The sequence below is a fragment of the Salmo salar genome, chromosome 02 (genome assembly GCF_965601325.2).
Source record: "Salmo salar chromosome 02, fSalSal1, whole genome shotgun sequence".
Lineage (NCBI taxonomy): Eukaryota > Metazoa > Chordata > Actinopteri > Salmoniformes > Salmonidae > Salmo > Salmo salar.
In genome coordinates this window covers 4,030,001-4,056,545 of record NC_138292.1, presented here as the reverse complement: position 1 = coordinate 4,056,545, position 26,545 = coordinate 4,030,001, and the positions used below count along the sequence as shown (strand labels likewise).

The 26,545-nt window shown below is 45.4% G+C and overlaps 1 protein-coding gene across 3 annotated transcripts in view; it reads left to right on the top strand.

Annotated features, from left to right (window-relative positions):
* Nucleotides 1-26,545, top strand: part of LOC106597444 (threonylcarbamoyladenosine tRNA methylthiotransferase) — an 811,125-nt gene that overhangs the window by 631,027 nt on the left and 153,553 nt on the right. For all 3 annotated transcript variants that reach the window (XM_082959157.1, XM_082959161.1, XM_082959159.1), the window contains exon 12: nucleotides 9,867-9,929. In XM_082959157.1, the coding sequence (XP_082815283.1) occupies nucleotides 9,867-9,929 (63 nt within the window). The remainder of the gene's footprint in view (nucleotides 1-9,866; nucleotides 9,930-26,545) is intronic.

Genomic DNA, 26,545 nt, shown 5'->3' with positions numbered 1-26,545 from the left:
TAAAGAAGAGAGAGCCAGTCTACAGACCATCCAGGTCTGTTGAATAAACAGAACAGACTAAAGAAGAGAGAGCCAGTCTACAGACCATCCAGGTCTGTTGAATAAACAGAACAGACTAAAGAAGAGAGAGCCAGTCTACAGGACCATCCAGGTCTGTTGAATAAACAGAACAGACTAAAGAAGAGAGAGCCAGTCTACAGGACCATCCAGGTCTGTTGAATAAACAGAACAGACTAAAGAAGAGAGAGCCAGTCTACAGGACCATCCAGGTCTGTTGAATAAACAGAACAGACTAAAGAAGAGAGAGCCAGTCTACAGACCATCCAGGTCTGTTGAATAAACAGAACAGACTAAAGAAGAGAGAGCCAGTCTACAGGACCATCCAGGTCTGTTGAATAAACAGAACAGACTAAAGAAGAGAGAGCCAGTCTACAGACCATCCAGGTCTGTTGAATAAACAGAACAGACTAAAGAAGAGAGAGCCAGTCTACAGGACCATCCAGGTCTGTTGAATAAACAGAACAGACTAAAGAAGAGAGAGCCAGTCTACAGACCATCCAGGTCTGTTGAATAAACAGAACAGACTAAAGAAGAGAGAGCCAGTCTACAGGACCATCCAGGTCTGTTGAATAAAGAAGAGAGAGCCAGTCTACAGGACCATCCAGATCTGTTGAATTAAAAACTGTATGTTCGATGGGTTGAAACGATGTATTGGTAAATCAACTTAAACTGATGAACCATGAACATAATACAGCTGCTATGAAGCCATGTTCTTGTTGTTCCTGTAGACTCAGTGAAGTGGTTAAGTACTGGCTATTTATCCACCTATATTCTTCACAGATATTGTTGAATGTGCTCATAGTGAAGTTACTTATGAACATGTGGCCCACAGAATAGAATAAACACAAAAAAATATTGTATACTTCATTTCCCCCATCAACACAAAGCCAGGTAACTTATAAGCAAAGCATTCAGCGTACACAGAATAGAATCTAACTTTACTTTCCCCCATGAACACAAAGAGCAAGCTGTGGCTGACGGCAGTGGTAGCACAGAATGTGGATGTTTCTAAGGACAAGGCTAAGTCTTGAAGTACAGCATTCCTCTGTCCATACCTCTCAGAACTGATTGGAGATCCTTCCACATTCCTACCTCATTGTTACCTCAGGAAACGCCATAGCCCACATTTCACAGTATGTACCTGGAAAAGAACTTACATTCAACTCATAAAACCATGTCAAATTGTTATACGCAGGCCTTTCAATATACACATTCCCCTTCAACTGCTGTCTTATAGAACCAAGGTGCTCAGAGCTCCAGGGCCGAGTCAGGCTGTCAGAGCTCCAGGGCCGAGTCAGGCTGTCAGAGCTCCAGGGCCGAGTCAGGCTGTCAGAGCTCCAGGGCCGAGTCAGGCTGTCAGAGCTCCAGGGCCGAGTCAGGCTGTCAGAGCTCCAGGGCCGAGTCAGGCTGTCAGAGCTCCAGGGCCGAGTCAGGCTGTCAGAGCTCCAGGGCCGAGTCAGGCTGTCAGAGCTCCAGGGCCGAGTCAGGCAGAGCTCCAGGGGTCGAGTCAGGCTGTCCAGGGCCGAGTCAGGCTGTCAGAGCTGTTAACACACAACACGTTAACACACACAACACGTTAACACACAACACGTTAACACACAACACGTGAACACACACAACACGTTAACACTCAACATGTTAACACACACAACACGTTAACACACACACAACATGTTAACACACAACACGTTAACACACAACACGTTAACACACAACACGTTAACACACACAACACACAACACGTTAACACTCACACAACACATTAACACACAACACGTTAACACACACAACACGTTAACACTCAACACGTTAACACACAACACGTTAACACACAACACGTTAACACACAACACGTTAACACACACAACACATTAACACTCAACACGTTAACACACAACACGTTAACACACAACACGTTAACACACACAACACGTTAACACTCAACACGTTAACACACAACACGTTAACAACACACAACACGTTAACACACAACACGTTAACACACAACACGTTAACACACACACAACACGTTAACACACAACACGTTAACACACAACACGTTAACACACACAACACGTTAACACTCAACACGTTAACACACAACACGTTAACACACACAACACGTTAACACACAACACACACAACACGTTAACACACACAACACGTTAACACACACAACACGTTAACACACAACACGTTAACACACACAACACGTTAACACACACAACACGTTAACACACAACACGTTAACACACAACACGTTAACACACACAACACGTTAACACACAACACGTTAACAACACACAACACGTTAACACACACACAACACGTTAACACACACAACACGTTAACACACAACACGTTAACACACAACACGTTAACACACACACAACACGTTAACACACAACACGTTAACACACAACACGTTAACACACAACACGTTAACACACACAACACGTTAACACTCAACACGTTAACACTCAACACGTTACACACAACACGTTAACACACACAACACGTTAACACACACACACGTTAACACACACAACACGTTAACACACAACACGTTAACACACACAACACGTTAACACACAACACGTTAACACACAACACGTTAACACACAACACGTTAACACACACCCAACACGTTAACACACACACAACATATTAACACACAACACGTTAACACACAACACGTTAACACACAACACGTTAACACACAACACATTACCACACAACACGTTAACACACAACACGTTAACACACAACACGTTAACACACAACACGTTAACACACACAACACGTTAACACACAACACGTTAACACACACAACACGTTAACACACAACACGTTAACACACAACACGTTAACACACAACACGTTAACACACACCCAACACGTTAACACACACACAACATATTAACACACAACACGTTAACACACAACACGTTAACACACAACACGTTAACACACAACACATTACCACACAACACGTTAACACACAACACGTTAACACACAACACGTTAACACACAACACGTTAACACACACAACACGTTAACACACAACACGTTAACACACACACAACACGTTAACACACACACAACACGTTAACACACACAACACGTTAACACACACACAACACGTTAACACACACAACACGTTAACACACACACAACACGTTAACACACACAACACGTTACCACACAACACGTTAACACACACACAACACGTTAACACACACAACACGTTAACACACACAACACGTTAACACACAACACGTTAACACACAACACGTTTCTAAATGAACGTTACGTCGATGCCGTTCTCCTCTCTAGTCTGAGCAGACAGACGCAGGCCAATTGGGACGTCAACCTGTTTTGGCTGCGTTGATTTGCATTGATTTGCATGTTATTAGGAGCTAAATGCCCAGCGTTCCTCAGTTCAGTTGTCTTCTCAGTAAGACATCAGTGACCTAATTTGAAGGTGGTGAGGACGTTGTTTTGACATGTTCTGGTGACTCATTGCACAGCAGCTTTTTGTGGGACGTCAATATGTTTGATTGATTTAGATGTAGTGTGTTGATATGTTGCTGTCCTTCGCTATCAAGGCAGTAGAAATGTGTGTCGTATTTGTTAAAGTCTGAGATCTGACTGGTTCAAGCAGATGGATGAACGTCTCTGACTGTGTCCCAAATGGGACCCTAATCCCTATGTAGTGCACTACTGTTGACCAGAGCCCTATGGGGACCCTATTCCCTATGTAGTGCACTACTGTTGACCAGAGCCCTATGGGGGCCCTAATCCCTATGTAGTGCACTACTGTTGACCAGAGCCCTATGGGGACCCTATTCCCTCTCCAAGTCTCTTTGATGGACAGACAGCATGTCTCCCAATGAACAGCTGTCTGTCCGTTAGTCTGTTCATGTAGAACTACTGAAGGCATTTGAGCTGAGAGATTCACATCCGTGTTTCTTTCTGATGAACACCTCACTGCCTCGGGTCCAGGCCTTATTAGTGGCCAATCCAAACCCTGTTGGACCTCCAGTGTCCCTCCACGTTTCCCCCTCCATGTCCTCCCCTCCGTCCCTCCATGTCCTCCCGTACGTCCCTCCATGTCCTCCCCTACGTCCCTCCATGTCCTCCCCTACGTCCCTCCATGTCCTCCCCTACGTCCCTCCATGTCCTCTCCTACGTCCCTCCATGTCCTCCCCTACGTCCCTCCATGTCCTCCCCTACGTCCCTCCATGTCCTCCCCTACGTCCCTCCATGTCCTCTCCTACGTCCCTCCATGTCCTCCCCCCTAGTTTAAAATAAAGATAAGTGGTTTATTATTTGGCTTATCAAGATTATTTTCTGCCGTCCCTGACTCCGGAAGGTTCCGGGAGAGGAGAGCGACTGACTGCTTTGGGCTGTAACAGGAGCGGCAGCAATCTCAGCCCAGGCCTCAGCTCCTAATAGGCTGAAATAGTGATCTGTGTCCAAAATGGCACCCTATTCCCTTTCTAGTGCGTGACTTTAGACCAGGGTCCATAAGGGGTAGTGCACTATATAGGGAAATGGGATGCCATTTGGGATGCAACTCTGTCTCCCAAGGTCAGCTTTGGGTTCATGGTGTTTGATCAAATTCCTGCTCCTATTCAACCCAGAATGAAGATGTGATTTCAGGGTGGAAAGTAAAGAGATTCTCTTAAGGTAGCTGGTTATCTTCCTCTACCCGAGCCTGGCAACCTTCCTCCAACCTCTCTCCTCTCCTCCTCCTCCTCCTCTGACTCTCGTCTCCCTCTCTCCCAAATCAGAAAGGCCAGAAGGCATACTTCACCATTGGAATAGGATCTACACAATTATGTCTGTGTCTGTGTGTGTGTGCCTGTGTCTGTGTGTGTGTGTGTGTGTGTGTGTGTGTGTGTGTGTCTGTGTGTGTGCCTGTGTCTGTGTGTGTCTGTGTGTGTGTGCCTGTGTGTGTGTGTGTGTGTGTGTGTGTGTGTGTGTGTGTCTGTGTGTGTCTGTGTCTGTGTCTGTGTGTGTGTGTGTCTGTGTCTGTGTCTGTGTCTGTGTCTGTGTGTGTGTGTGTGTGTGTGTGTGTGTGTGTGTGTGTGTGTGTGTGTGTGTGTGTGTGGTGTGGGTTATGGAGTGAATACTGCAGGGATCTCATTGGTGGTGTTGAGGAATAGTAACCTCGGGTAGGGTCAGAACCATCTGTCTGTCTGAGACCTACTGTAGATGTGGCCCTATTGGATTTCTTCTGGTTTTACAAGTAGACGTTTGAGGAGTTTTTCTGTGAATTAAGATGTTTTCATTGTTATCTTGGTCTGAAACTATCTCGCCATCTCTCTCTCTCTCTCTCTCTCTCCATCGCTCACTCTCTCTCCATCGCTCTCTCTCTCTCCATCTCTCTCTCTCTCGCCATCTCTCTCTCTCTCCATCTCTCTCTCTCGCCATCTATCTCTCTCTCCATCTCTCTCTCTCTCACCATCTCTCTCTCTCTCCATCTCTCTCTCTCGCCATCTCTCTCTCTCTCCATCTCTCTCTCTCTCTCCATCTCTCTCTCTCCATCTCTCTCTCTCTCTCTCCATCTCTCTCTCTCGCCATCTCTCTCTCTCTCCATCTCTCTCTCTCTCTCCATCTCTCTCTCTCCATCTCTCTCTCTCTCGCCATCTCTCTCTCCATCTCTCTCTCTCTCTCCATCTCTCTCTCTCCATCTCTCTCTCTCCATCTCTCTCTCTCTCTCCATCTCTCTCTCTCTCTCCATCTCTCTCTTAATTCAGTTCAATAGACTTTATTACATGGCATGTAAAATGACTTACATTGTCAAAGTATACATGTATAAATAAATGGTGGGACCAACAGCAATAATAATAGTAGTAGTGGACATGTGATTACCATTAACAACAACTACAATATTAATGAGAGTAATAATACATTAAAGCGATGGTAGTAGACCAGTGTCAACATGACTGAGAAGACACATGACCTGGTATGAAAGACAAAACTAAAACTAAATGGGAAATATTCTTTACATTGAATTGCACTTTTCACTGGCTTTCCCTCAGGTTGTGGCAGGAGGATGCACATTTGGTACATTTTGGCTTTTTCTTCATCTTTTGTAGTTTCAAATTCTTTGTACTGAATGATAATTTTGTGAAAGAAATATTCTCTTAGGTCTGAGTATTTGTCACAGTGTAACAGGAAATACAGCTCTGTCTCTACCTCTCCCCTGGAGCAGAGTGAGCACAGACTGTCCTCTCAGGTCTGTCTGTGACGACCGGTCTCTATAGCCAGACTGTCCTCTCTGGACAGCCAGGTTTGTCTGTGACGACCGGTCTCTATAGCCAGACTGTCCTCTCTGGGCAGCCAGGTTTGTCTGTGACGACCGGTCTCTATAGCCAGACTGTCCTCTCTGGACAGCCAGGTTTGTCTGTGACGACCGGTCTCTATAGCCAGACTGTCCTCTCTGGGCAGCCAGGTTTGTCTGTGACGACCGGTCTCTATAGCCAGACTGTCCTCTCTGGACAGCCAGGTTTGTCTGTGACGACCAGTCTCTATAGCCAGACTGTCCTCTCTGGGCAGCCAGGTTTGTCTGTGACGACCGGTCTCTATAGCCAGACTGTCCTCTCTGGACAGCCAGGTTTGTCTGTGACGACCGGTCTCTATAGCTAGACTGTCCTCTCTGGACAGCCAGACTGTCCTCTCTGGTCAGCCAGGTTTGTCTGTGACGAGCGGTCTCTATAGCCAGACTGTCCTCTCTGGTTTGTCTGTGACGACCGGTCTCTATAGCCAGACTGTCCTCTCTGGACAGCCAGGTTTGTCTGTGACGAGCGGTCTCTATAGCCAGACTGTCCTCTCTGGTTTGTCTGTGACGACCGGTCTCTATAGCCAGACTGTCCTCTCTGGGCAGCCAGGTTTGTCTGTGACGACCGGTCTCTATAGCCAGACTGTCCTCTCTGGGCAGCCAGGTTTGTCTGTGACGACCGGTCTCTATAGCCAGACTGTCCTCTCTGGACAGCCAGGTTTGTCTGTGACGACCGGTCTCTATAGCCAGACTGTCCTCTCTGGGCAGCCAGGTTTGTCTGTGACGACCGGTCTCTATAGCCAGACTGTCCTCTCTGGACAGCCAGGTTTGTCTGTGACGACCGGTCTCTATAGCCAGACTGTCCTCTCTGGACAGCCAGGTTTGTCTGTGACGACCGGTCTCTATAGCCAGACTGTCCTCTCTGGACAGCCAGGTTTGTCTGTGACGACCGGTCTCTATAGCCAGACTGTCCTCTCTGGGCAGCCAGGTTTGTCTGTGACGACCGGTCTCTATAGCTAGACTGTCCTCTCTGGGCAGTCAGACTGTCCTCTCTGGTTTGTCTGTGATGACCGGTCTCTATAGCCAGACTGTCCTCTCTGGACAGCCAGACTGTCCTCTCTGGACAGCCAGGTTTGTCTGTGACGACCGGTCTCTATAGCCAGACTGTCCTCTCTGGACAGCCAGGTTTGTCTGTGATGACCGGTCTCTATAGCCAGACTGTCCTCTCTGGACAGCCAGGTTTGTCTGTGACGACCGGTCTCTATAGCCAGACTGTCCTCTCTGGACAGCCAGGTTTGTCTGTGACGACCGGTCTCTATAGCCAGACTGTCCTCTCTGGGCAGCCAGGTTTGTCTGTGACGACCGGTCTCTATAGCTAGACTGTCCTCTCTGGGCAGCCAGGTTTGTGTGTGACGACCGGTCTCTATAGCTAGACTGTCCTCTCTGGGCAGCCAGGTTTGTCTGTGACGACCGGTCTCTATAGCCAGACTGTCCTCTCTGGACAGCCAGGTTTGTCTGTGACGACCGGTCTCTATAGCCAGACTGAGCTCACTGAGTCTGTACCTAGTCAGTGTTTTCCTCAGTTTTCTATCAGTCACAGTGGTCAGATAGTCTGCCACCATGGACTGTCTGTTTAGAGACAAATAGCATTGAAGTTTACTTTGATTTTATGTTGTGTCTTTCCAAAAGGTGATATATATATATGTTTTTGTTTTGTGATGATTTGGTTGGGCCAGATGTTCTGAGTGCCGTCCTGAGGCTCTATGGGGTTGGTTTGGGTCAGTGAACTGAGCCTCAGAACCAGCTGGCTGAGTGCTGTCCTGAGGCTCTATGGGGTTGGTTTGGGTTAGTGAACTGAGCCTCAGAACCAGCTGGCTGAGTGTCGTCCTGAGGCTCTATGGGGTTGGTTTGGGTCAGTGAACTGAGCCTCAGAACCAGCTGGCTGAGTGCTGTCCTGAGGCTCTATGGGGTTGGTTTGGGTTAGTGAACTGAGCCTCAGAACCAGCTGGCTGAGTGTCGTCCTGAGGCTCTATGGGGTTGGTTTGGGTTAGTGAACTGAGCCTCAGAACCAGCTGGCTGAGTGCTGTCCTGAGGCTCTATGGGGTTGGTTTGGGTTAGTGAACTGAGCCTCAGAACCAGCTGGCTGAGTGCTGTCCTGAGGCTCTATGGGGTTGGTTTGGGTTAGTGAACTGAGCCTCAGAACCAGCTGGCTGAGTGCCGTCCTGAGGCTCTATGGGGTTGGTTTGGGTTAGTGAACTGAGCCTCAGAACCAGCTGGCTGAGTGCCGTCCTGAGGCTCTATGGGGTTGGTTTGGGTTAGTGAACTGAGCCTCAGAACCAGCTGGCTGAGTGCCGTCCTGAGGCTCTATGGGGTTGGTTTGGGTTAGTGAACTGAGCCTCAGAACCAGCTGGCTGAGTGTCGTCCTGAGGCTCTATGGGGTTGGTTTGGGTTAGTGAACTGAGCCTCAGAACCAGCTGGCTGAGTGCTGTCCTGAGGCTCTATGGGGTTGGTTTGGGTTAGTGAACTGAGCCTCAGAACCAGCTGGCTGAGGGGACTCTTCTCTGGTTTCATCTCTTGACATTGTAGAGCTGTGATGGAATGTTTTGGAATCGCTTGTTTTTAGATGGTTGGATAATTTGATGGCTCTTTTTTCAATTTGAATGAGGAGGGGGGTATTGGCCCAATTCTGCTCTACATGCGTTATTTTGAGTTTTTCTTTGCACTTCCAATACAGTCTTGCGAAACTCTGCATGCAGTATTTCAATTGGATGTTTGTCCCATTCGGTAAATTCATTATTAGAGCACGGACCCCATACTTCACTGCCATATAGAGCAATTGGTTCTATAACTGATTGGAACATTTTCAGCCAGATTCTAATCTCTCTCCATCTCTCATGGTAAAGGTCCATGTTAAGGCATTATATATGCAGCAGATGATGTTGCCTGAGGACAGGGAAGTTGTCCCATAATGCTGTTGCTGTCTCCCTGGGTTGAGAAACAGAAGGACTAATCAGTCCCCCTCATTACCAAACCTCGACTACTTTACTCTCTTCTCTTCTCTAGAAGTCATGCTGATGCCATTAAATCCTGTTTTAACTCATATCTCTGCGTCTGCATTTCATTACAAATTAAGGATGTATCAGGATTTATGCGAGGCTTTGGGGCGACAATGAAAATGGTAGATTGAGACTTATCTTGTAGGCAAATAATAGCCCAATGTTTTATTTTGTATCTATTAGAATAGCTGTTTGCATTAATCAACTGTATTCCAAAAGCCAGCTGCACAGTCTGTCTTTTTAAATTTGACGTTGTACTTTTTTGATTCAAGGACATATGGCGTTATTATGCCGTTATTATGGGAGTAAACGGGGTAGATTTGTCTCTTAATCTTGTGGGCTAATAATATGTCATATTTCTAATCCATTTAGGTCTACTACTGTGACTTCTCTTTCTGTCTGAAAATAACATTGTACTTTTTTAAATATAAATGTCCTTTATCTTTACTTCTCTCCACAGAAAAAACAACGAACCAAAGAGCTGTCGGCCCTGTTCCACTCCTATAACCCCTACCACCACAAGGTAAGACATCATTCATTTTATTCACCTTTTTGGGTGATTGCGCAGGCGTGAGTTTTTCATATGTTCATGGTATATGCCAACTCTCGCCTTTCTCCTTCCTCAAAGCCTGAGAGGGGAATGTTCTGGTTGTTTGTTGGTATCCATCCCGATGGTGTCCATTCCCATGGTGTCCATTCCCATGGTATCCATCCCCATGGTGTCCATTCCTATGGTGTCCATTTATATGGTGTCCATTCCCATGGTGTCCATTCCCATGGTGTCCATTTATATGGCGTCCATTCCCATGGTGTCCATTCCCATGGTGTCCATTTATATGGTGTCCATCCCCATGGTGTCTATCCCCATGGTGTCCATCCCTATGGTGTCCATCCCCATGGTGTCTATCCCCATGGTGTCCATCCCTATGGTGTCCATTCCCATGGTGTCCATTCCCATGGTGTCCATTCCCATGGTGTCCATTTATATGGTGTCCATCCCCATAGTGTCTATCCCCATGGTGTCCATCCCCATGGTGTCTATCCCTATGGTGTCCATTCCCATGGTGTCCATTCCCATGGTGTCCATTCCCATGGTGTCCATTTATATGGTGTCCATCCCCATGGTGTCCATTCCCATGGTGTCCATTTATATGGTGTCCATCCCCATGGTGTCCATCCCCATGGTGTCCATTTATATGGTGTCCATCCCCATGGTGTCTATCCCCATGGTGTCCATCCCCATGGTGTCTATCCCTATGGTGTCCATTCCCATGGTGTCCATTTATATGGTGTCCATCCCCATGATGTCTATCCCCATGGTGTCCATCCCTATGGTGTCCATCCCCATGGTGTCCATCCCCATGGTGTCTATCCCTATGGTGTCCATCCCCATGGTGTCTATCCCCTTAGTGTCCATCCCTATGGTGTCCATTCCCATGGTGTCCATTTATATGGTGTCCATCCCCATGGTGTCCATTCCCATGGTGTCCATTCCCATGGTGTCCATTTATATGGTGTCCATCCCCATGGTGTCCATCCCTATGGTGTCCACTCCTATGGTGTCCATCCGCATGGTGTCCATCCCTATGGTGTCCACTCCTATGGTGTCCATCCCCATGGTGTCCATCCTTATGGTGTCCATCCCCATGGTGTCCATTTATATGGTGTCCATCCCCATGGTGTCCATCCCCATGGTGTCTATCCCCATGGTGTCCATCCCCATGGTGTCCATCCCCATGGTGTCCATCCCCATGGTGTCCATTTATATGGTGTCCATCCCCATGGTGTCCATCCCCATGGTGTCCATCCTTATGGTGTCCATCCCCATGGTGTCCATCCCCATGGTGTCCATCCTTATGGTGTCCATCCCCATGGTGTCCATTTATATGGTGTCCATCCCCATGGTGTCCATCCTTATGGTGTCCTAGTTTCCAGTATATGGTGTGCAGAGTGAATCATTTGGTCCCATACAGAGGATGTGAGCGGAGTCCCGCTCATGGAGCCTACAAAGAAAATACATTGTGAAGCATTTGAGAGTGTGACGCAATAGGCTGGTAGGGACATAAAGAGCTCAGCATTTAAACAACATTTAGTTGTATTAAATCATTATTGTCTATACATTGCACATATAGGCTGGGACTTAGAATTAAATACAAATGAAACAAAAAATGACTTATTAGTGCCTTTTTGAGTTCAGTTTTAGAATGAATTCCTAGAAACAGGAGTTTGGCCAGTCTGTCTTCCGGCTCATGTGATGGTTCCTGGAGAGCCGGCCAACAGAATATTTTCTCCACACTTCCAGAGCCTCTGGGGATGCTAATCATCCTTTACGCCTCTCTTACCAGGCTGAGCAGAGATGCAGAGGTGTTTTTACATTGTTCTATAGGTAGACCTAAAGGTTTTTAGGCCACAACAAAAAAACTATCAGAACGGAAAAGCTCCTTGAACGTGGGAATATTTGTATTTGTATTTATTATGGATCCCCATTAGTTCCTGTCAAGACAGAAGCTACTCTTCCTGGGGTTTATTATGGATCCCCATTAGTTCCTGTCAAGGCAGCAGCTACTCTTCCTGGGGTTTATTATGGATCCCCATTAGTTCCTGTCAAGGCAGCAGCTACTCTTCCTGGGGTTTATTATGGATCCCCATTAGTTCCTGTCAAGGCAGCAGCTACTCTTCCTGGGGTTTATTATGGATCCCCATTAGTTCCTGTCAAGGCAGCAGCTACTCCTCCTGGGGTTTATTATGGATCCCCATTACTTCCTGCCAAGGCAGCAGCTACTCTTCCTGGGGTTTATTATGGATCCCCATTAGTTCCTGTCAAGGCAGCAGCTACTCTTCCTGGGGTTTATTATGGATCCCTATTAGTTCCTGCCAAGGCAGCAGCTACTCTTCCTGGGGTTTATTATGGATCCCCATTACTTCCTGCCAAGGCAGCAGCTACTCCTCCTGGGGTTTATTATGGATCCCCATTACTTCCTGCCAAGACAGCAGCTACTCTTCCTGGGGTTTATTATGGATCCCCATTAGTTCCTGCCAAGGCAGCAGCTGCACTTCCTGGGGTTTATTATGGATCCCCATTAGTTCCTGCCAAGGCAGCAGCTGCACTTCCTGGGGTTTATTATGGATCCCCATTAGTTCCTGCCAAGGCAGCAGCTACTCTTCCTGGGGTTTATTATGGATCCCCATTAGTTCCTGTCAAGGCAGCAGCTACTCTTCCTGGGGTTTATTATGGATCCCCATTAGTTCCTGCCAAGACAGCAGCTACTCTTCCTGGGGTTTATTATGGATCCCCATTAGTTCCTGCCAAGGCAGCAGCTACTCTTCCTGGGGTTTATTATGGATCCCCATTAGTTCCTGCCAAGACAGCAGCTACTCTTCCTGGGGTTTATTATGGATCCCCATTAGTTCCTGCCAAGGCAGCAGCTACTCTTCCTGGGGTTTATTATGGATCCCCATTAGTTCCTGCCAAGACAGCAGCTACTCTTCCTGGGGTTTATTATGGATCCCCATTAGTTCCTGCCAAGACAGCAGCTACTCTTCCTGGGGTTTATTATGGATCCCCATTAGTTCCTGCCAAGGCAGCAGCTACTCTTCCTGGGGTTTATTATGGATCCCCATTAGTTCCTGCCAAGGCAGCAGCTACTCTTCCTGGGGTTTATTATGGATCCCCATTAGTTCCTGTCAAGGCAGCAGCTTCTCTTCCTGGGGTTTATTATGGGGTTTACTGGGGTTTACTGTTGATATTGCAGGTTTGCTCTTGTCTCTGATATCTTGTCAATACTATTTTAAATAATTTCATCCCACTGTGCTTGTTTGAGCTGTCTGGCTTAATGGACCAATATAATAGTCCCCATTTGGCAATCCAGGATACTAGAGCAAAGGGTCAAATTATAAAAAATATTTCAAATATTATTTGAACCCAGGTCTGGATGTCAACCTGGTCTTTCTTGAAGACTCTTTGATACGTCGTCCTCTGTGTGGTGACTCGTGTAACATTGATGATTGTATTCCTCTGAGAGATCTGTGATGAACAAAATGGCCGTTGTCCGATCGGGAATGTCCTCTCACTGGTTGCACTGTGTGGTGCTTGTCTTTTTGAAGTGGATCTGACGCCCAGAGATGCTCAGGGAGTTTGTTTAGAGCTTGACGATGCCACCACTCGATGCATCTTCAACCATCGAGACAAGGCATTTTTTTAATATATTGAAATGTCCACACAAGGTCAACCAGTTTGGTGTGTCAGGTAAGTGATGAGGAGAAACCGAAGAAGACCTTTAGGATGGTCCTCTGTAGAGGAGCTGTCTGAGAGACTGCTGTGCTGCTGGCTAGGACTCCCATTGACCAACAGTCCTCTGAACCTCTGAGAAATGTTCATGTTTCAGACAGGTCCCTCTCCTGTACCCTCCAATCATTACTATACACTAAGTCTCTCTCCTGTACCCTCCAATCATTACTATACACTAAGTCTCTCTCCTGTACCCTCCAATCATTACTATACACTAAGTCCCTCTCCTGTACCCTCCAATCATTACTATACACTAAGTCTCTCTCCTGTACCCTCCAATCATTACTATACACTAAGTCTCTCTCCTGTACCCTCCAATCATTACTATACACTAAGTCGCTCTCCAGTACCTCCTGATGATGATTAGGAAGCACTAGCTTCAAATCCAGGCTGTATCACATCCGGCCGTGATTGGGAGTCCCATAGGGCGGCGCACAATTGGCCCAGTGTCGTCCGGGTTTGGCCTGGTGTAGGCCGTTATTGTAAAATAAGAATTTGTTCTTAACTGACTTGCCTAGTTAAATAAAGGTTAAATAGAAATAAATAAAAAATAAACTTGGTCTCCTCCGTGTTCGGTGCCGAGGGGAAATATTATCTCTTGCGGTTCAGTTGTTAGAGCGTGGCGCTTGCAACTCCAGGGTTGCTGGTTCGAGTCCCGCGGGGGACCAGTACGGGAAAAAGTACAAAAATGTATGTACTCACTGCTGTAAGTCCCTCTGCATAAGACTGTCTGCTAAATGACTCAAATGGAACAAAAAAATGAAAATGAAATACCAGGAGCCTGACTACAATTACAGGCCTACCCGTAGAGGTTACTGGTCCTCCATCTTGGATCTGGCGTGGAGAGTAATGAACAAGCATTCATTGAATAATAATCCCTCTTTAATGATGCGTAGGCTAGTTTCCCTCTCACTGCTTTCTGTGGTATTATCCAGCTAATGGAGACACCTTCAGCAGGTCATTTGGCTTTGTTTCATACGGTGATCAGCAGCATTACCATGTTCTAACTGACTGGAGAGGCCTGGTGATTACGGTGCCTCTGAAAGCCTGAACAGGATTCTCTCTGTCAATGAACATCAGTGGTAGAAACACTTCACGGCCACTGAAGACCTAAATGGTGACTTCAGTGTGGTGAAACTGAATAGTTTCAGATAGAAATGTGATGAATAGGGATGACATGATCGGCCTATTCTATGTGCCTAACAATCATAACTGTTCTACACAGTACATTTCTACCTGAACGTTCTTTAGTGTTGCCCTCTTCTGAACAGGCCCCAGTTTATAGATTCAGAACACACAAGTTATAATTAAATATAATACCTTTACTTTATAACGCACTCTTATTTGAAAGACAATTTAAAAGTTATGGGGTTAAGTGGAGATGAGGCTCATGAGTTTGAGGAGACTGACGGGAGATAGAGGAGACTGACCGGAGAGGAGACTGACGGGAGAGGAGACTGACGGGAGATAGAGGAGACTGACGGGAGATAGAAGAGACTGACGGGAGATAGAGAGAGGAGACTGACGGGTGGTAGAGATAGGAGACTGACGGGAGATAGAGAGAGGAGACTGACGGGAGATAGAGAGAGGAGACTGACGGGAGATAGAGAGAGGAGACTGACGGGAGATAGAGAGAGGAGACTGACGGGAGATAGAGAGAGGAGACTGACGGGAGATAGAGAGAGGAGACTGACGGGAGATAGAGAGAGGAGACTGACGGGAGATAGAGAGAGGAGACTGACGGGAGATAGAGAGAGGAGACTGACGGGAGATAGAGAGAGGAGACTGACGGGAGATAGAGGAGACTGACGGGAGATAGAGAGAGGAGACTGACGGGAGATAGAGAGAGGAGACTGACGTGAGATAGAGAGAGGAGACTGACGGGAGATGGAGAGAGGAGACTGACGGGAGATGGAGAGAGGAGACTGACGGGAGATGGAGAGAGGAGACTGACGGGAGATAGAGAGAGGAGACTGACGGGAGATAGAGGAGACTGACGGGAGATAGAGAGAGGAGACTGACGGGAGATAGAGAGAGGAGACTGACGTGAGATAGAGAGAGGAGACTGACGGGAGATGGAGAGAGGAGACTGACGGGAGATGGAGAGAGGAGACTGACGGGAGATGGAGAGAGGAGACTGACGGGAGATGGAGAGAGGAGACTGACGGGAGATGGAGAGAGGAGACTGACGGGAGATGGAGAGAGGAGACTGACGGGAGATAGAGAGAGGAGACCGACGGGAGATAGAGAGAGGAGACCGACGGGAGATAGAGAGAGGAGACCGACGGGAGATAGAGAGAGGAGACCGACGGGAGATAGAGAGAGGAGACTGACGGGAGATGGTGAGAGGGCTTTGTACACTACGTGATGTCCTAACTTTATTGAGACAGGCGATATTGAGTTTAGGATGTTTTAGTAAAGCAGGTTTTTGACACCTGTGTTGCTGCCTGAGGATTGTCAGACACAGCTCTTAGTTCTTACTCCCAACTAAATGAAATCACGTCTTGAATTGAAACGGTCCAACGCTGTCATTCTCTTCAACAGTCTTAATCAGTTTGACCTGCGGTGAGCTTTTCTGTTCATGTTTAACTCTGTGGTGAAATCTCCTGCAGCTTCTCTCCTACAGTCTTAATGAACAGAAACGAAGGAAGCTCACACATCCTCTGGAAAGACATGTCTTCCTCCCACACACGCATGTTTTACCGCCCACACACACGAACATGTGTACATACACACACACGGACGCAAGCGCACAAACACACACAGTCCCAGGAGAGTGTGTGTTTTGTAAGGTGTGTGTGTGTGTGTGTGTGTGTGTGTGTGTGTGTGTGTGTGTGTGTGTGTGTGTGTGTGTGTGTGTGTGTGTGTGTGTGTGTGTGTGTGTGTGTGTGTGTGTGTGTGTGTGTGTGTGTGTGTGTGTGTGTGTGTGTGTGTGTGTGTGTGTGGAAGTAAAGAAACATGTTAAAGCCTCAGTCAGATATTTGGTCTGTCAGATCATGCCCTGGAAGCTGCTGTATTCTGCTTGTGTTAACAACATTTATCTGTCTTTCTCCACACATCTGTTGTGATTTGGGGCATCTTTCTCTCTTTAAAAGTTGCCATTGTTTTGTCCATTTTTAGGAAATGTTACTTCCTGTGTGGCTCGTGGTTTCTTGTCTCTCTAGTCTCTGAACTTAATAATCCCTCAATGTAAAGTCTCTGAATGTAATATTCACTAAATCTAAAGTCTCTGTATGTAATATTCACTAAATGTAAAGTCTCTGAATGTAATACTCACTAAATGTAAACTCTCTGAATGTAATATTCACTAAATGTAAAGTCTCTGAATGTAATACTCACTAAATGTAAAGTCTCTGAATGTAATATTCACTAAATGTAAGGTATCTGAATGTAATACTCACTAAATGTAAAGTCTCTGAATGTAATACTCACTAAATGTTAAGTCTCTGAACTTAATAATCCCTCAATGTAAAGTCTCTGAATGTAATATTCACTAAATCTAAAGTCTCTGTATGTAATATTCACTAAATGTAAAGACTCTGAATGTAATACTCCCTCAATGTAAAGTCTCTGAATGTAATATTCACTAAATGTAAAGTATCTGAATGTAATACTCACTGAATGTAAAGTCTCTGAATGTAATACTCCCTAAATGTAAAGTCTCTGAATGTAATACTCACTAAATGTTAAGTCTCTGAATGTAATACTCCCTAAATGTTAAGTCTCTGAATGTAATACTCCCTAAATGTAAAGTCTCTGAATGTAATACTCACTGAATGTAAAGTCTCTGAATGTAATACTCCCTAAATGTAAAGTCTCTGAATGTAATACTCACTAAATGTAAAGTCTCTGAATGTAATACTCCCTAAATGTAAAGTCTCTGAATGTAATACTCACTGAATGTAAAGTCTCTGAATGTAAAGTCTCTGAATGTAAAGTCTCTGAATGTAATACTCTCTGAATGTAAAGTATCTGAATGTAATACTCACTGAATGTAAAGTATCTGAATGTAATACTCACTGAATGTAAAGTCTCTCTGGTTTTAGTTGTAGTTAACATCATCCTGAGGCCCTTCCTTCCATGGCCAGTGCCCACAGTGGTCTGTTGATTGAAATTAGCATGTCGTAAAGCACAGATTATCCACAGATCTGAATAGTTTTAATAATGTCCTCCTCTCCCTGTTCCTCATAGCCTCCCTTAGGCTCCTCTGTTACACACACACACACACACACACACACACACACACACCCCGGGCACCTCTGTTACTGGGGTAATTACATGAAATAGCATGGTTTGTCCCCGGACGTTATTGCTTACATGCCTCATAATGCCAGCCTTAAGGACACATCACTGTAAATAAGAGCTGAGTCGACTGCTTCACCAAACAGCCTCGTTGTTTATACTACTGTTATATATCTCTCGGCCAAATTAGATAAACATGTACAATTTGATTACTCACCGTGTTTCGTCCTTGGCCATTTATGAGACGTTTCCCAAATGGTACCCTATTTCCGGTATAGTGCACTACCCCTATGGGCCATGGTCAAAAGTAGTGCACTACCCCTATGGGCCCTGGTCAAAAGTAGTGCACTAGATAGGGAATAGGGTGCCATGTGGGCCCCTGACATGGGTTAATGTAGCCACAGATTAGAACAACACCTAAAACACATCTCTAATGGTGTTGTGGTGTAAATCACTTTTATGGTCATCGTAGCGCAGCAGAGAATTACAATAACATTAGTACTGGTTTGGTTTGTTCCCTGGAGGTTGTCCAGTATAAATGTACAAGGTGGAAATCTGCAGACATCTGCTAGGAATAACTGACGTTACTGTTACTTCCCTGTTGGCCGATGTAGAGCTGCTGTTACTTCCCTGTTGGCCGACGTAGAGCTGCTGTTACTTCCCTGTTGTTGGCCGATGTAGAGCTGCTGTTACTTCCCTGTTGGCCGATGTAGAGCTGCTGTTACTTCCCTGTTGGCCGATGTAGAGCTGCTGTTACTTCCCTGTTGTTGGCCGATGTAGAGCTGCTGTTACTTCCCTGTTGGCCGATGTAGAGCTGCTGTTACTTCCCTGTTGGCCGACGTAGAGCTGCTGTTACTTCCCTGTTGGCCGACGTAGAGCTGCTGTTACTTCCCTGTTGGCCGACGTAGAGCTGCTGTTACTTCCCTGTTGGCCGACGTAGAGCTGCTGTTACTTCCCTGTTGGCCGACGTAGAGCTGCTGTTACTTCCCTGTTGGCCGACGTAGAGCTGCTGTTACTTCCCTGTTCACATTTTATTGTGTTACATTGGGATTCAAATAGATTTAATTGTCAACAATCTACACAAAATACTCTGTCAAAGTGGAAGAAACAAAAAGATTATATAATATATATATACAAAATTCATAAATGTAAATCCCTACATGACCAACAGTGTGTGGACACCTGCTCGTCAAACTTCTCATTCCAAAATCATGGGCATTAATGTGGAGTTGGTCCCACCTTTGCTACTACTTAGCCTAGATGTTGAAGTTCTGTTGTTTTACTTAGCCTAGATGTTGAAGTTCTGCTGTTTTACTTAGCCTAGATGTTGAAGTTCTGCTGTTTTACTTAGCCTAGATGTTGAAGTTCTGTTGTTTTACTTAGCCTAGATGTTGAAGTTCTGTTGTTTTACTTAGCCTAGATGTTGAAGTTCTGCTGTTTTACTTAGCCTAGATGTTGAAGTTATGTTGTTTTACTTAGCCTAGATGTTGAAGTTCTGCTGTTTTACTTAGCCTAGATGTTGAAGTTCTGTTGTTTTACTTAGCCTAGATGTTGAAGTTCTGCTGTTTTACTTAGCCTAGATGTTGAAGTTCTGTTGTTTTACTTAGCCTAGATGTTGAAGTTCTGTTGTTTTACTTAGCCTAGATGTTGAAGTTCTGTTGTTTTACTTAGCCTAGATGTTGAAGTTCTGTTGTTTTACTTAGCCTAGATGTTGAAGTTATGTTGTTTTACTTAGCCTAGATGTTGAAGTTCTGCTGTTTTACTTAGCCTAGATGTTGAAGTTCTGTTGTTTTACCTAGCCTAGATGTTGAAGTTCTGTTGTTTTACTTAGCCTAGATGTTGAAGTTCTGCTGTTTTACTTAGCCTAGATGTTGAAGTTCTGCTGTTTTACTTAGCCTAGATGTTGAAGTTCTGTTGTTTTACTTAGCCTAGATGTTGAAGTTCTGCTGTTTTACTTAGCCTAGATGTTGAAGTTCTGCTGTTTTACTTAGCCTAGATGTTGAAGTTCTGCTGTTTTACTTAGCCTAGATGTTGAAGTTCTGTTGTTTTACTTAGCCTAGATGTTGAAGTTCTGCTGTTTTACTTAGCCTAGATGTTGAAGTTCTGCTGTTTTACTTAGCCTAGATGTTGAAGTTCTGTTGTTTTACTTAGCCTAGATGTTGAAGTTCTGCTGTTTTACTTAGCCTAGATGTTGAAGTTCTGTTGTTTTACTTAGCCTAGATGTTGAAGTTCTGCTGTTTTACTTAGCCTAGATGTTGAAGTTCTGTTGTTTTACTTAGCCTAGATGTTGAAGTTCTGCTGTTTTACTTAGCCTAGATGTTGAAGTTCTGTTGTTTTACTTAGCCTAGATGTTGAAGTTCTGCTGTTTTACTTAGCCTAGATGTTGAAGTTCTGCTGTTTTACTTAGCCTAGATGTTGAAGTTCTGTTGTTTTACTTAGCCTAGATGTTGAAGTTCTGTTGTTTTACTTAGCCTAGATGTTGAAGTTCTGTTGTTTTACTTAGCCTAGATGTTGAAGTTCTGTTGTTTTACTTAGCCTAGATGTTGAAGTTCTGCTGTTTTACTTAGCCTAGATGTTGAAGTTCTGCTGTTTTACTTAGCCTAGATGTTGAAGTTCTGTTGTTTTACTTAGCCTAGATGTTGAAGTTCTGCTGTTTTACTTAGCCTAGATGTTGAAGTTCTGTTGTTTTACTTAGCCTAGATGTTGAAGTTCTGTTGTTTTACCTAGCCTAGATGTAGAAGTTCTGTTGTTTTACTTAGCCTAGATGTTGAAGTTCTGTTGTTTTACTTAGCCTAGATGTTGAAGTTCTGTTGTTTTACTTAGCCTAGATGTTGAAGTTCTGCTGTTTTACTTAGCCTAGATGTTGAAGTTCTGCTGTTTTACTTAGCCTAGATGTTGAAGTTCTGTTGTTTTACTTAGCCTAGATGTTGAAGTTCTGTTGTTTTACTTAGCCTAGATGTTGAAGTTCTGTTGTTTTACTTAGCCTAGATGTTCAAGTTCTGTTGTTTTACTTAGCCTAGATGTTGAAGTTCTGTTGTTTTACTTAGCCTAGATGTTGAAGTTCTGTTGTTTTACTTAGAAGCTGTGTTGTTGTGTACAATTGTTTTTGAGTAACTTCAACAGTACAATCAATGGCAAACAATACCACGTTGGTAGTAGTTGGGTGGTAGTTGGGTGGTAGTTGTGTGGTAGTTGTGTAGTTGTTGGGTGGTAGTTGGGTAGTTGGGTGGTAGTTGGGTAGTTGTTGGGTGGTAGTTGGGTTGTTGTTGGGTGGTAGTTGGGTGGGCGATGTGGCAGTGATCAGGGCATTTCTCTTAATAGACTGTCTGCTAATCAACCAGTAACAGAGAGCAGCCAAGCACAGATACAACTCACCTGAGACTGAGTCAGCCTGGAGGCTGCTGGCAAACACACACACACACACACACACACACACACACACACACACACACACACACACACACACACACACCACACACCACACACACACACACACACCACACACACACACACACACACACACACACACACACACACACACACACACACACACAAATACACACACACTAGAGCTGTGGTCCTTTATAATAAATCCTGGCTGTGAAGGTGCTTATCCGTCTGGGACCAGTCTTATTAGCATGACTTCTACCAGCCAGCTACACACACCACACACACCACACACACACACACCCACACACACACACACACACACACACACACACACACACACACACACACACACACACACACACACACACACACCACACACACCGTGTTCTGTCCCGTTGCTGTATGTCTCCAAAGAAAAGTCTCTTAGCCAGTTGGCAGGAGGCGTCCTGCTCCAATGTGTTTGATGTTCAGTCAGTCCCAGTCCACACCACTGTTAACACAGTCTCTCTCCTGGTCAGTACATAGTGGGGTGCTGTTAACACAGTCTCTCTCCTGGTCAGTACATAGTGGGGTGCTGTTAACACAGTCTCTCTCCTGGTCAGTACATAGTGGGGTGCTGTTAACAGTCTCTCTCCTGGTCAGTACATAGTGGGGTGCTGTTAACAGTCTCTCTCCTGGTCAGTACATAGTGGGGTGCTGTTAACAGTCTCTCTCCCGGGCAGTACATAGTGGGGTGCTGTTAACAGTCTCTCTCCTGGTCAGTACATAGTGGGGTGCTGTTAACAGTCTCTCTCCTGGTCAGTACATAGTGGGGTGCTGTTAACAGTCTCTCTCCTGGTCAGTACATAGTAGGGTGCTGTTAACAGTCTCTCTCCTGTTCAGTACATAGTGGGGTGCTGTTAACAGTCTCTCTCCCAGTCAGTACATAGTGGGGTGCTGTTAACAGTCTCTCTCCTGGTCAGTACATAGTGGGGTGCTGTTAACAGTCTCTCTCCCGGTCAGTACATAGTGGGGTGCTGTTAACAGTCTCTCCTGGTCAGTACATAGTGGGGTGCTGTTAACAGTCTCTCTCCTGGTCAGTACATAGTGGGTTGCTGTTAACAGTCTCTCTCCTGGTCAGTACATAGTGGGGTGCTGTTAACAGTCTCTCTCCTGGTCAGTACATAGTGGGGTGCTGTTAAAAGTCTCTCTCCCAGTCAGTACATAGTGGGGTGCTGTTAACAGTCTCTCTCCCGGTCAGTACATAGTAGGGTGCTGTTAACAGTCTCTCTCCCGGTCAGTACATAGTGGGGTGCTGTTAACAGTCTCTCTCCCGGTCAGTACATAGTGGGGTGCTGTTAACAGTCTCTCTCCTGGTCAGTACATAGTGGGGTGCTGTTAACAGTCTCTCTCCTGGTCAGTACATAGTGGGGTGCTGTTAACAGTCTCTCTCCTGGTCAGTACATAGTGGGGTGCTGTTAACAGTCTCTCTCCCAGTCAGTACATAGTGGGGTGCTGTTAACAGTCTCTCTCCTGGTCAGTACATAGTGGGGTGCTGTTAACAGTCTCTCTCCTGGTCAGTACATAGTGGGGTGCTGTTAACAGTCTCTCTCCTGGTCAGTACATAGTGGGGTGCTGTTAACAGTCTCTCTCCTGTTCAGTACATAGTGGGGTGCTGTTAACAGTCTCTCTCCCAGTCAGTACATAGTGGGGTGCTGTTAACAGTCTCTCTCCTGGTCAGTACATAGTGGGGTGCTGTTAACAGTCTCTCTCCCGGTCAGTACATAGTGGGGTGCTGTTAACAGTCTCTCTCCTGGTCAGTACATAGTGGGGTGCTGTTAACAGTCTCTCTCCTGGTCAGTACATAGTGGGGTGCTGTTAACAGTCTCTCTCCTGGTCAGTACATAGTGGGGTGCTGTTAACAGTCTCTCTCCTAGTCAGTACATAGTGGGGTGCTGTTAACACAGTCTCTCTCCTCGGTCTGTACATAGTGGGGTGCTGTTAACACAGTCTCTCTCCCAGTCAGTACATAGTGGGTTGCTGTTAACAGTCTCTCTCCCAGTCAGTACATAGTGGGGTGCTGTTAACAGTCTCTCTCCCAGTCAGTACATAGTGGGGTGCTGTTAACAGTCTCTCTCCTGGTCAGTACATAGTGGGGTGCTGTTAACAGTCTCTCTCCTGGTCAGTACATAGTGGGGTGCTGTTAACAGTCTCTCTCCCAGTCAGTACATAGCGGGGTGCTGGAAAGGTTTTCAGCATGGTCTCCTGGCCCCCAGCTGTCCCAGTGTGCCGTGCTGCGGATGCCGTGGCAACACCATTGTGACGGGCACAGCACCCTGGGTGTCGTTGTAGTTCATATCCAAGAGACACATCTTCCACCTGGTAGATGATGTGCCTGTCTGTTGAATAGGAACATCATGGAGCTCCTTCCAGTCCCTTCTGGGTTGACCAGGGACAACCAAGGCTTCACCTAACAGGCCGATTTTCTTTGTGAAATGGAAAATATTAGTTATAAGAGAGAGAGAGAGAGTTTAGTGATTTGTTAATTTGTTAGGTAATGCTCGAGTTAAAAAAAAATAAAAAAAATTGTTCGATAAGAAGTATATCTGAATGAGATGATATCTCTACCAAGCAGAAATACAGCTTGTTGGAATCATTCTAAATCCAGCCCCTAATCTGATGGATTACTAGCTATGGTAGACATTAAACCTCTTAATGTCTGGGCCTTTTGATGTGCAGGGTGTACCTGGGCCTAACCATATAGACCGGCCCTGTATAAAAGGCCTTGAATCAATACATATAGCAGAATGGCTGTTTGATGGTGTATGGACTGATACGGAGATGGAGCAGAATAGAGCAGAATGCCTGTTTGATCCTGTGTATGTTTTAATCCACACTAATCCCCCTGGCAGAGAAGACAGAGAAGATGGAATTCAAAGCAGATGTTTCTTCAGTCTTCTCTTCTTCGTCGTGACTGAGCCCCACTTGTTGTTTGCTCTCACATGTTTCTCTCTCTTTATCGCTCTCTCGCTAAAGTCCCTCCCTGAAGTCTTACTCCAAGGATACAGGAAGTGTTTTAACAGAGGGAAGAGCTTTGTTGTAGGGAACGATGTTTGCACAATTAAGACGCTATTGTAAACCACACCTTTCGTATCGGCGTAACCAACCTGCTCTCATATACTAGACGTAACATAGTAAACGTAAATCCGGGACACACAAATTAGTATGATAAGTTACGTTTGGTATGACGCTACATAAGTTACGTTTGGTATGACGCTACATAAGTTACGTTTGGTATGACGCTACATAAGACAGATGGTTACTTAAGGCAAAAATGAAAGTAGGGTGGATGGGTGGATGTGTAATGCCAACATCTAGAAACCCAAAGGTTGTGAGTTCCAATCTCATCATGGAACACTTTAGCATGTTGGCTAATTTGCAACTTTTCAACTACTTGCTACTTTTCGACTACTTAGCATGCTAGCTAACCCTAAACCCTTTTCGCTAACCTTTCCCCTAACCTTAACCCTTTAACCTAACCCTTAGCCTAGCTAACGTTAGTCATCTAGCTTACATTAGCCACCTAGCTAGAATTCGTTATATATTATACATTTAGCAAATTCGTAACATACTAAACCAACAATATAAATGCAACATGTAAAGTGTTGGTTCCATATTTTATGAACTGAAATAAAAAATCCCAGAAATGTTCCATAAGCTTATTTCTTTCAAATTTTGTGCACAAATTTGTTTACATCCCTGTTAGTGAGCATTTCTCATTTGCCAAGATAATCCATCCACCTGACTAGTGTGGCATATCAAGAAGCTTTTTAAACAGCATGATCATTACACAGGTGCACCGTGTCCCGGGGACAGTGAAAGGCCACTTTAAATTGTGCAGTTTAGTCTCAGAACACAGTAGCACAGATGTCAATCATTTTGAGGGAGAGTGCAGTTGGCATGCTAACTGCAGGAATATCCACCAGAGCTGTTTCCGGAGAATGTACTGTTAATTTCTCTACCATAAGCCGCCAGAGTATTGTCTAATAAGCCCTTTTGTGGGGGAAAACTAATTCTTATTGGCTGGGCTTGGCTCCCAAGTGGGTGGGTCTATGCCCTCCCAGGCCCACCTATAGCTACGCCCCTGCCCAGTCATGTTAAATCCATAGACAAGGGCCTAATAAATGTATTTCAATTGACTGATTGGCGCGGCAGGTAGCCTAGTGGTTAGAGTGTAGGGACGGTAGGTAGCCTAGTGGTTAGAGTGTAGGAACGGTAGGTAGACTAGTGGTTAGAGTGTAGGGACGGCAGGTAGCCTAGTGGTTAGAGTGTAGGGGCGGCAGGCAGCCTAGTGGTTAGAGTGTAGGGGCAGCAGGTAGCCTAGTGGTTAGAGTGTAGGGGCAGCAGGTAGCCTAGTGGTTAGAGTGTTGGGCCAGTAACCGAAAGGTTGCTAGATCGAATCCCCGAACTGACAAGGTAAAAAAAAAATCTGTCGTTCTGCCCCTGAACAATTCCGTTAACCCACTGTTCCTAGGCCGTCATTGTAAATAAGAATTTGTTCTTAACTGACTTGCCTAGTTAAATAATAAAAAATACAAATAAATCCCTTATATGAACTGTAACTCAATAAAACCATTGAAATTGTTGTGTTTATATTTTTGTTCAGTATATAATATGAATTGTAGTTGGTAACATTTCATACGAAATGGGTGATGGATTCCCCAGATAAATACATAGCGTAGGAAACGTAACATATCATCCTAAATGGAGTGCCTGGAGTTTACGTACAGAAAAGTAGGAAATGATCTGAGATCAGGTTGGGGTAACACGTGAACGCACCACAGCAAGTCTTCTAAGAAGAGAAGTCATGGAAAGACTGATCTGAACACAGCAGGAGAGTGGAGGGTGTTATCACATTATGGGCAGCGTGTGTGGGTATAGAAGCTCTAGTGTGTGTGTGGGTATAGAAGCTCCAGTGTGTGTGTGTGGGTATAGACGCTCCAGTGTGTGTGTGTGTGTGTGGGTATAGAAGCTCCAGTGTGTGTGTTGGTATAGAAGCTCCAGTGTGTGTGGGTATAGAAGCTCCTCTGGCCCAGGTCCAGTGTTCAGGGAGGGTAACTCCTCATCCCCAGTAGCAGTAAAACACTAACATGTCAACAGCAGTTACTAATAAATTGTTCTCTCAGCTATGCTAATATCCTGTCCTGTGAATGCAGTAATTACACTGGCCTGCTACACAC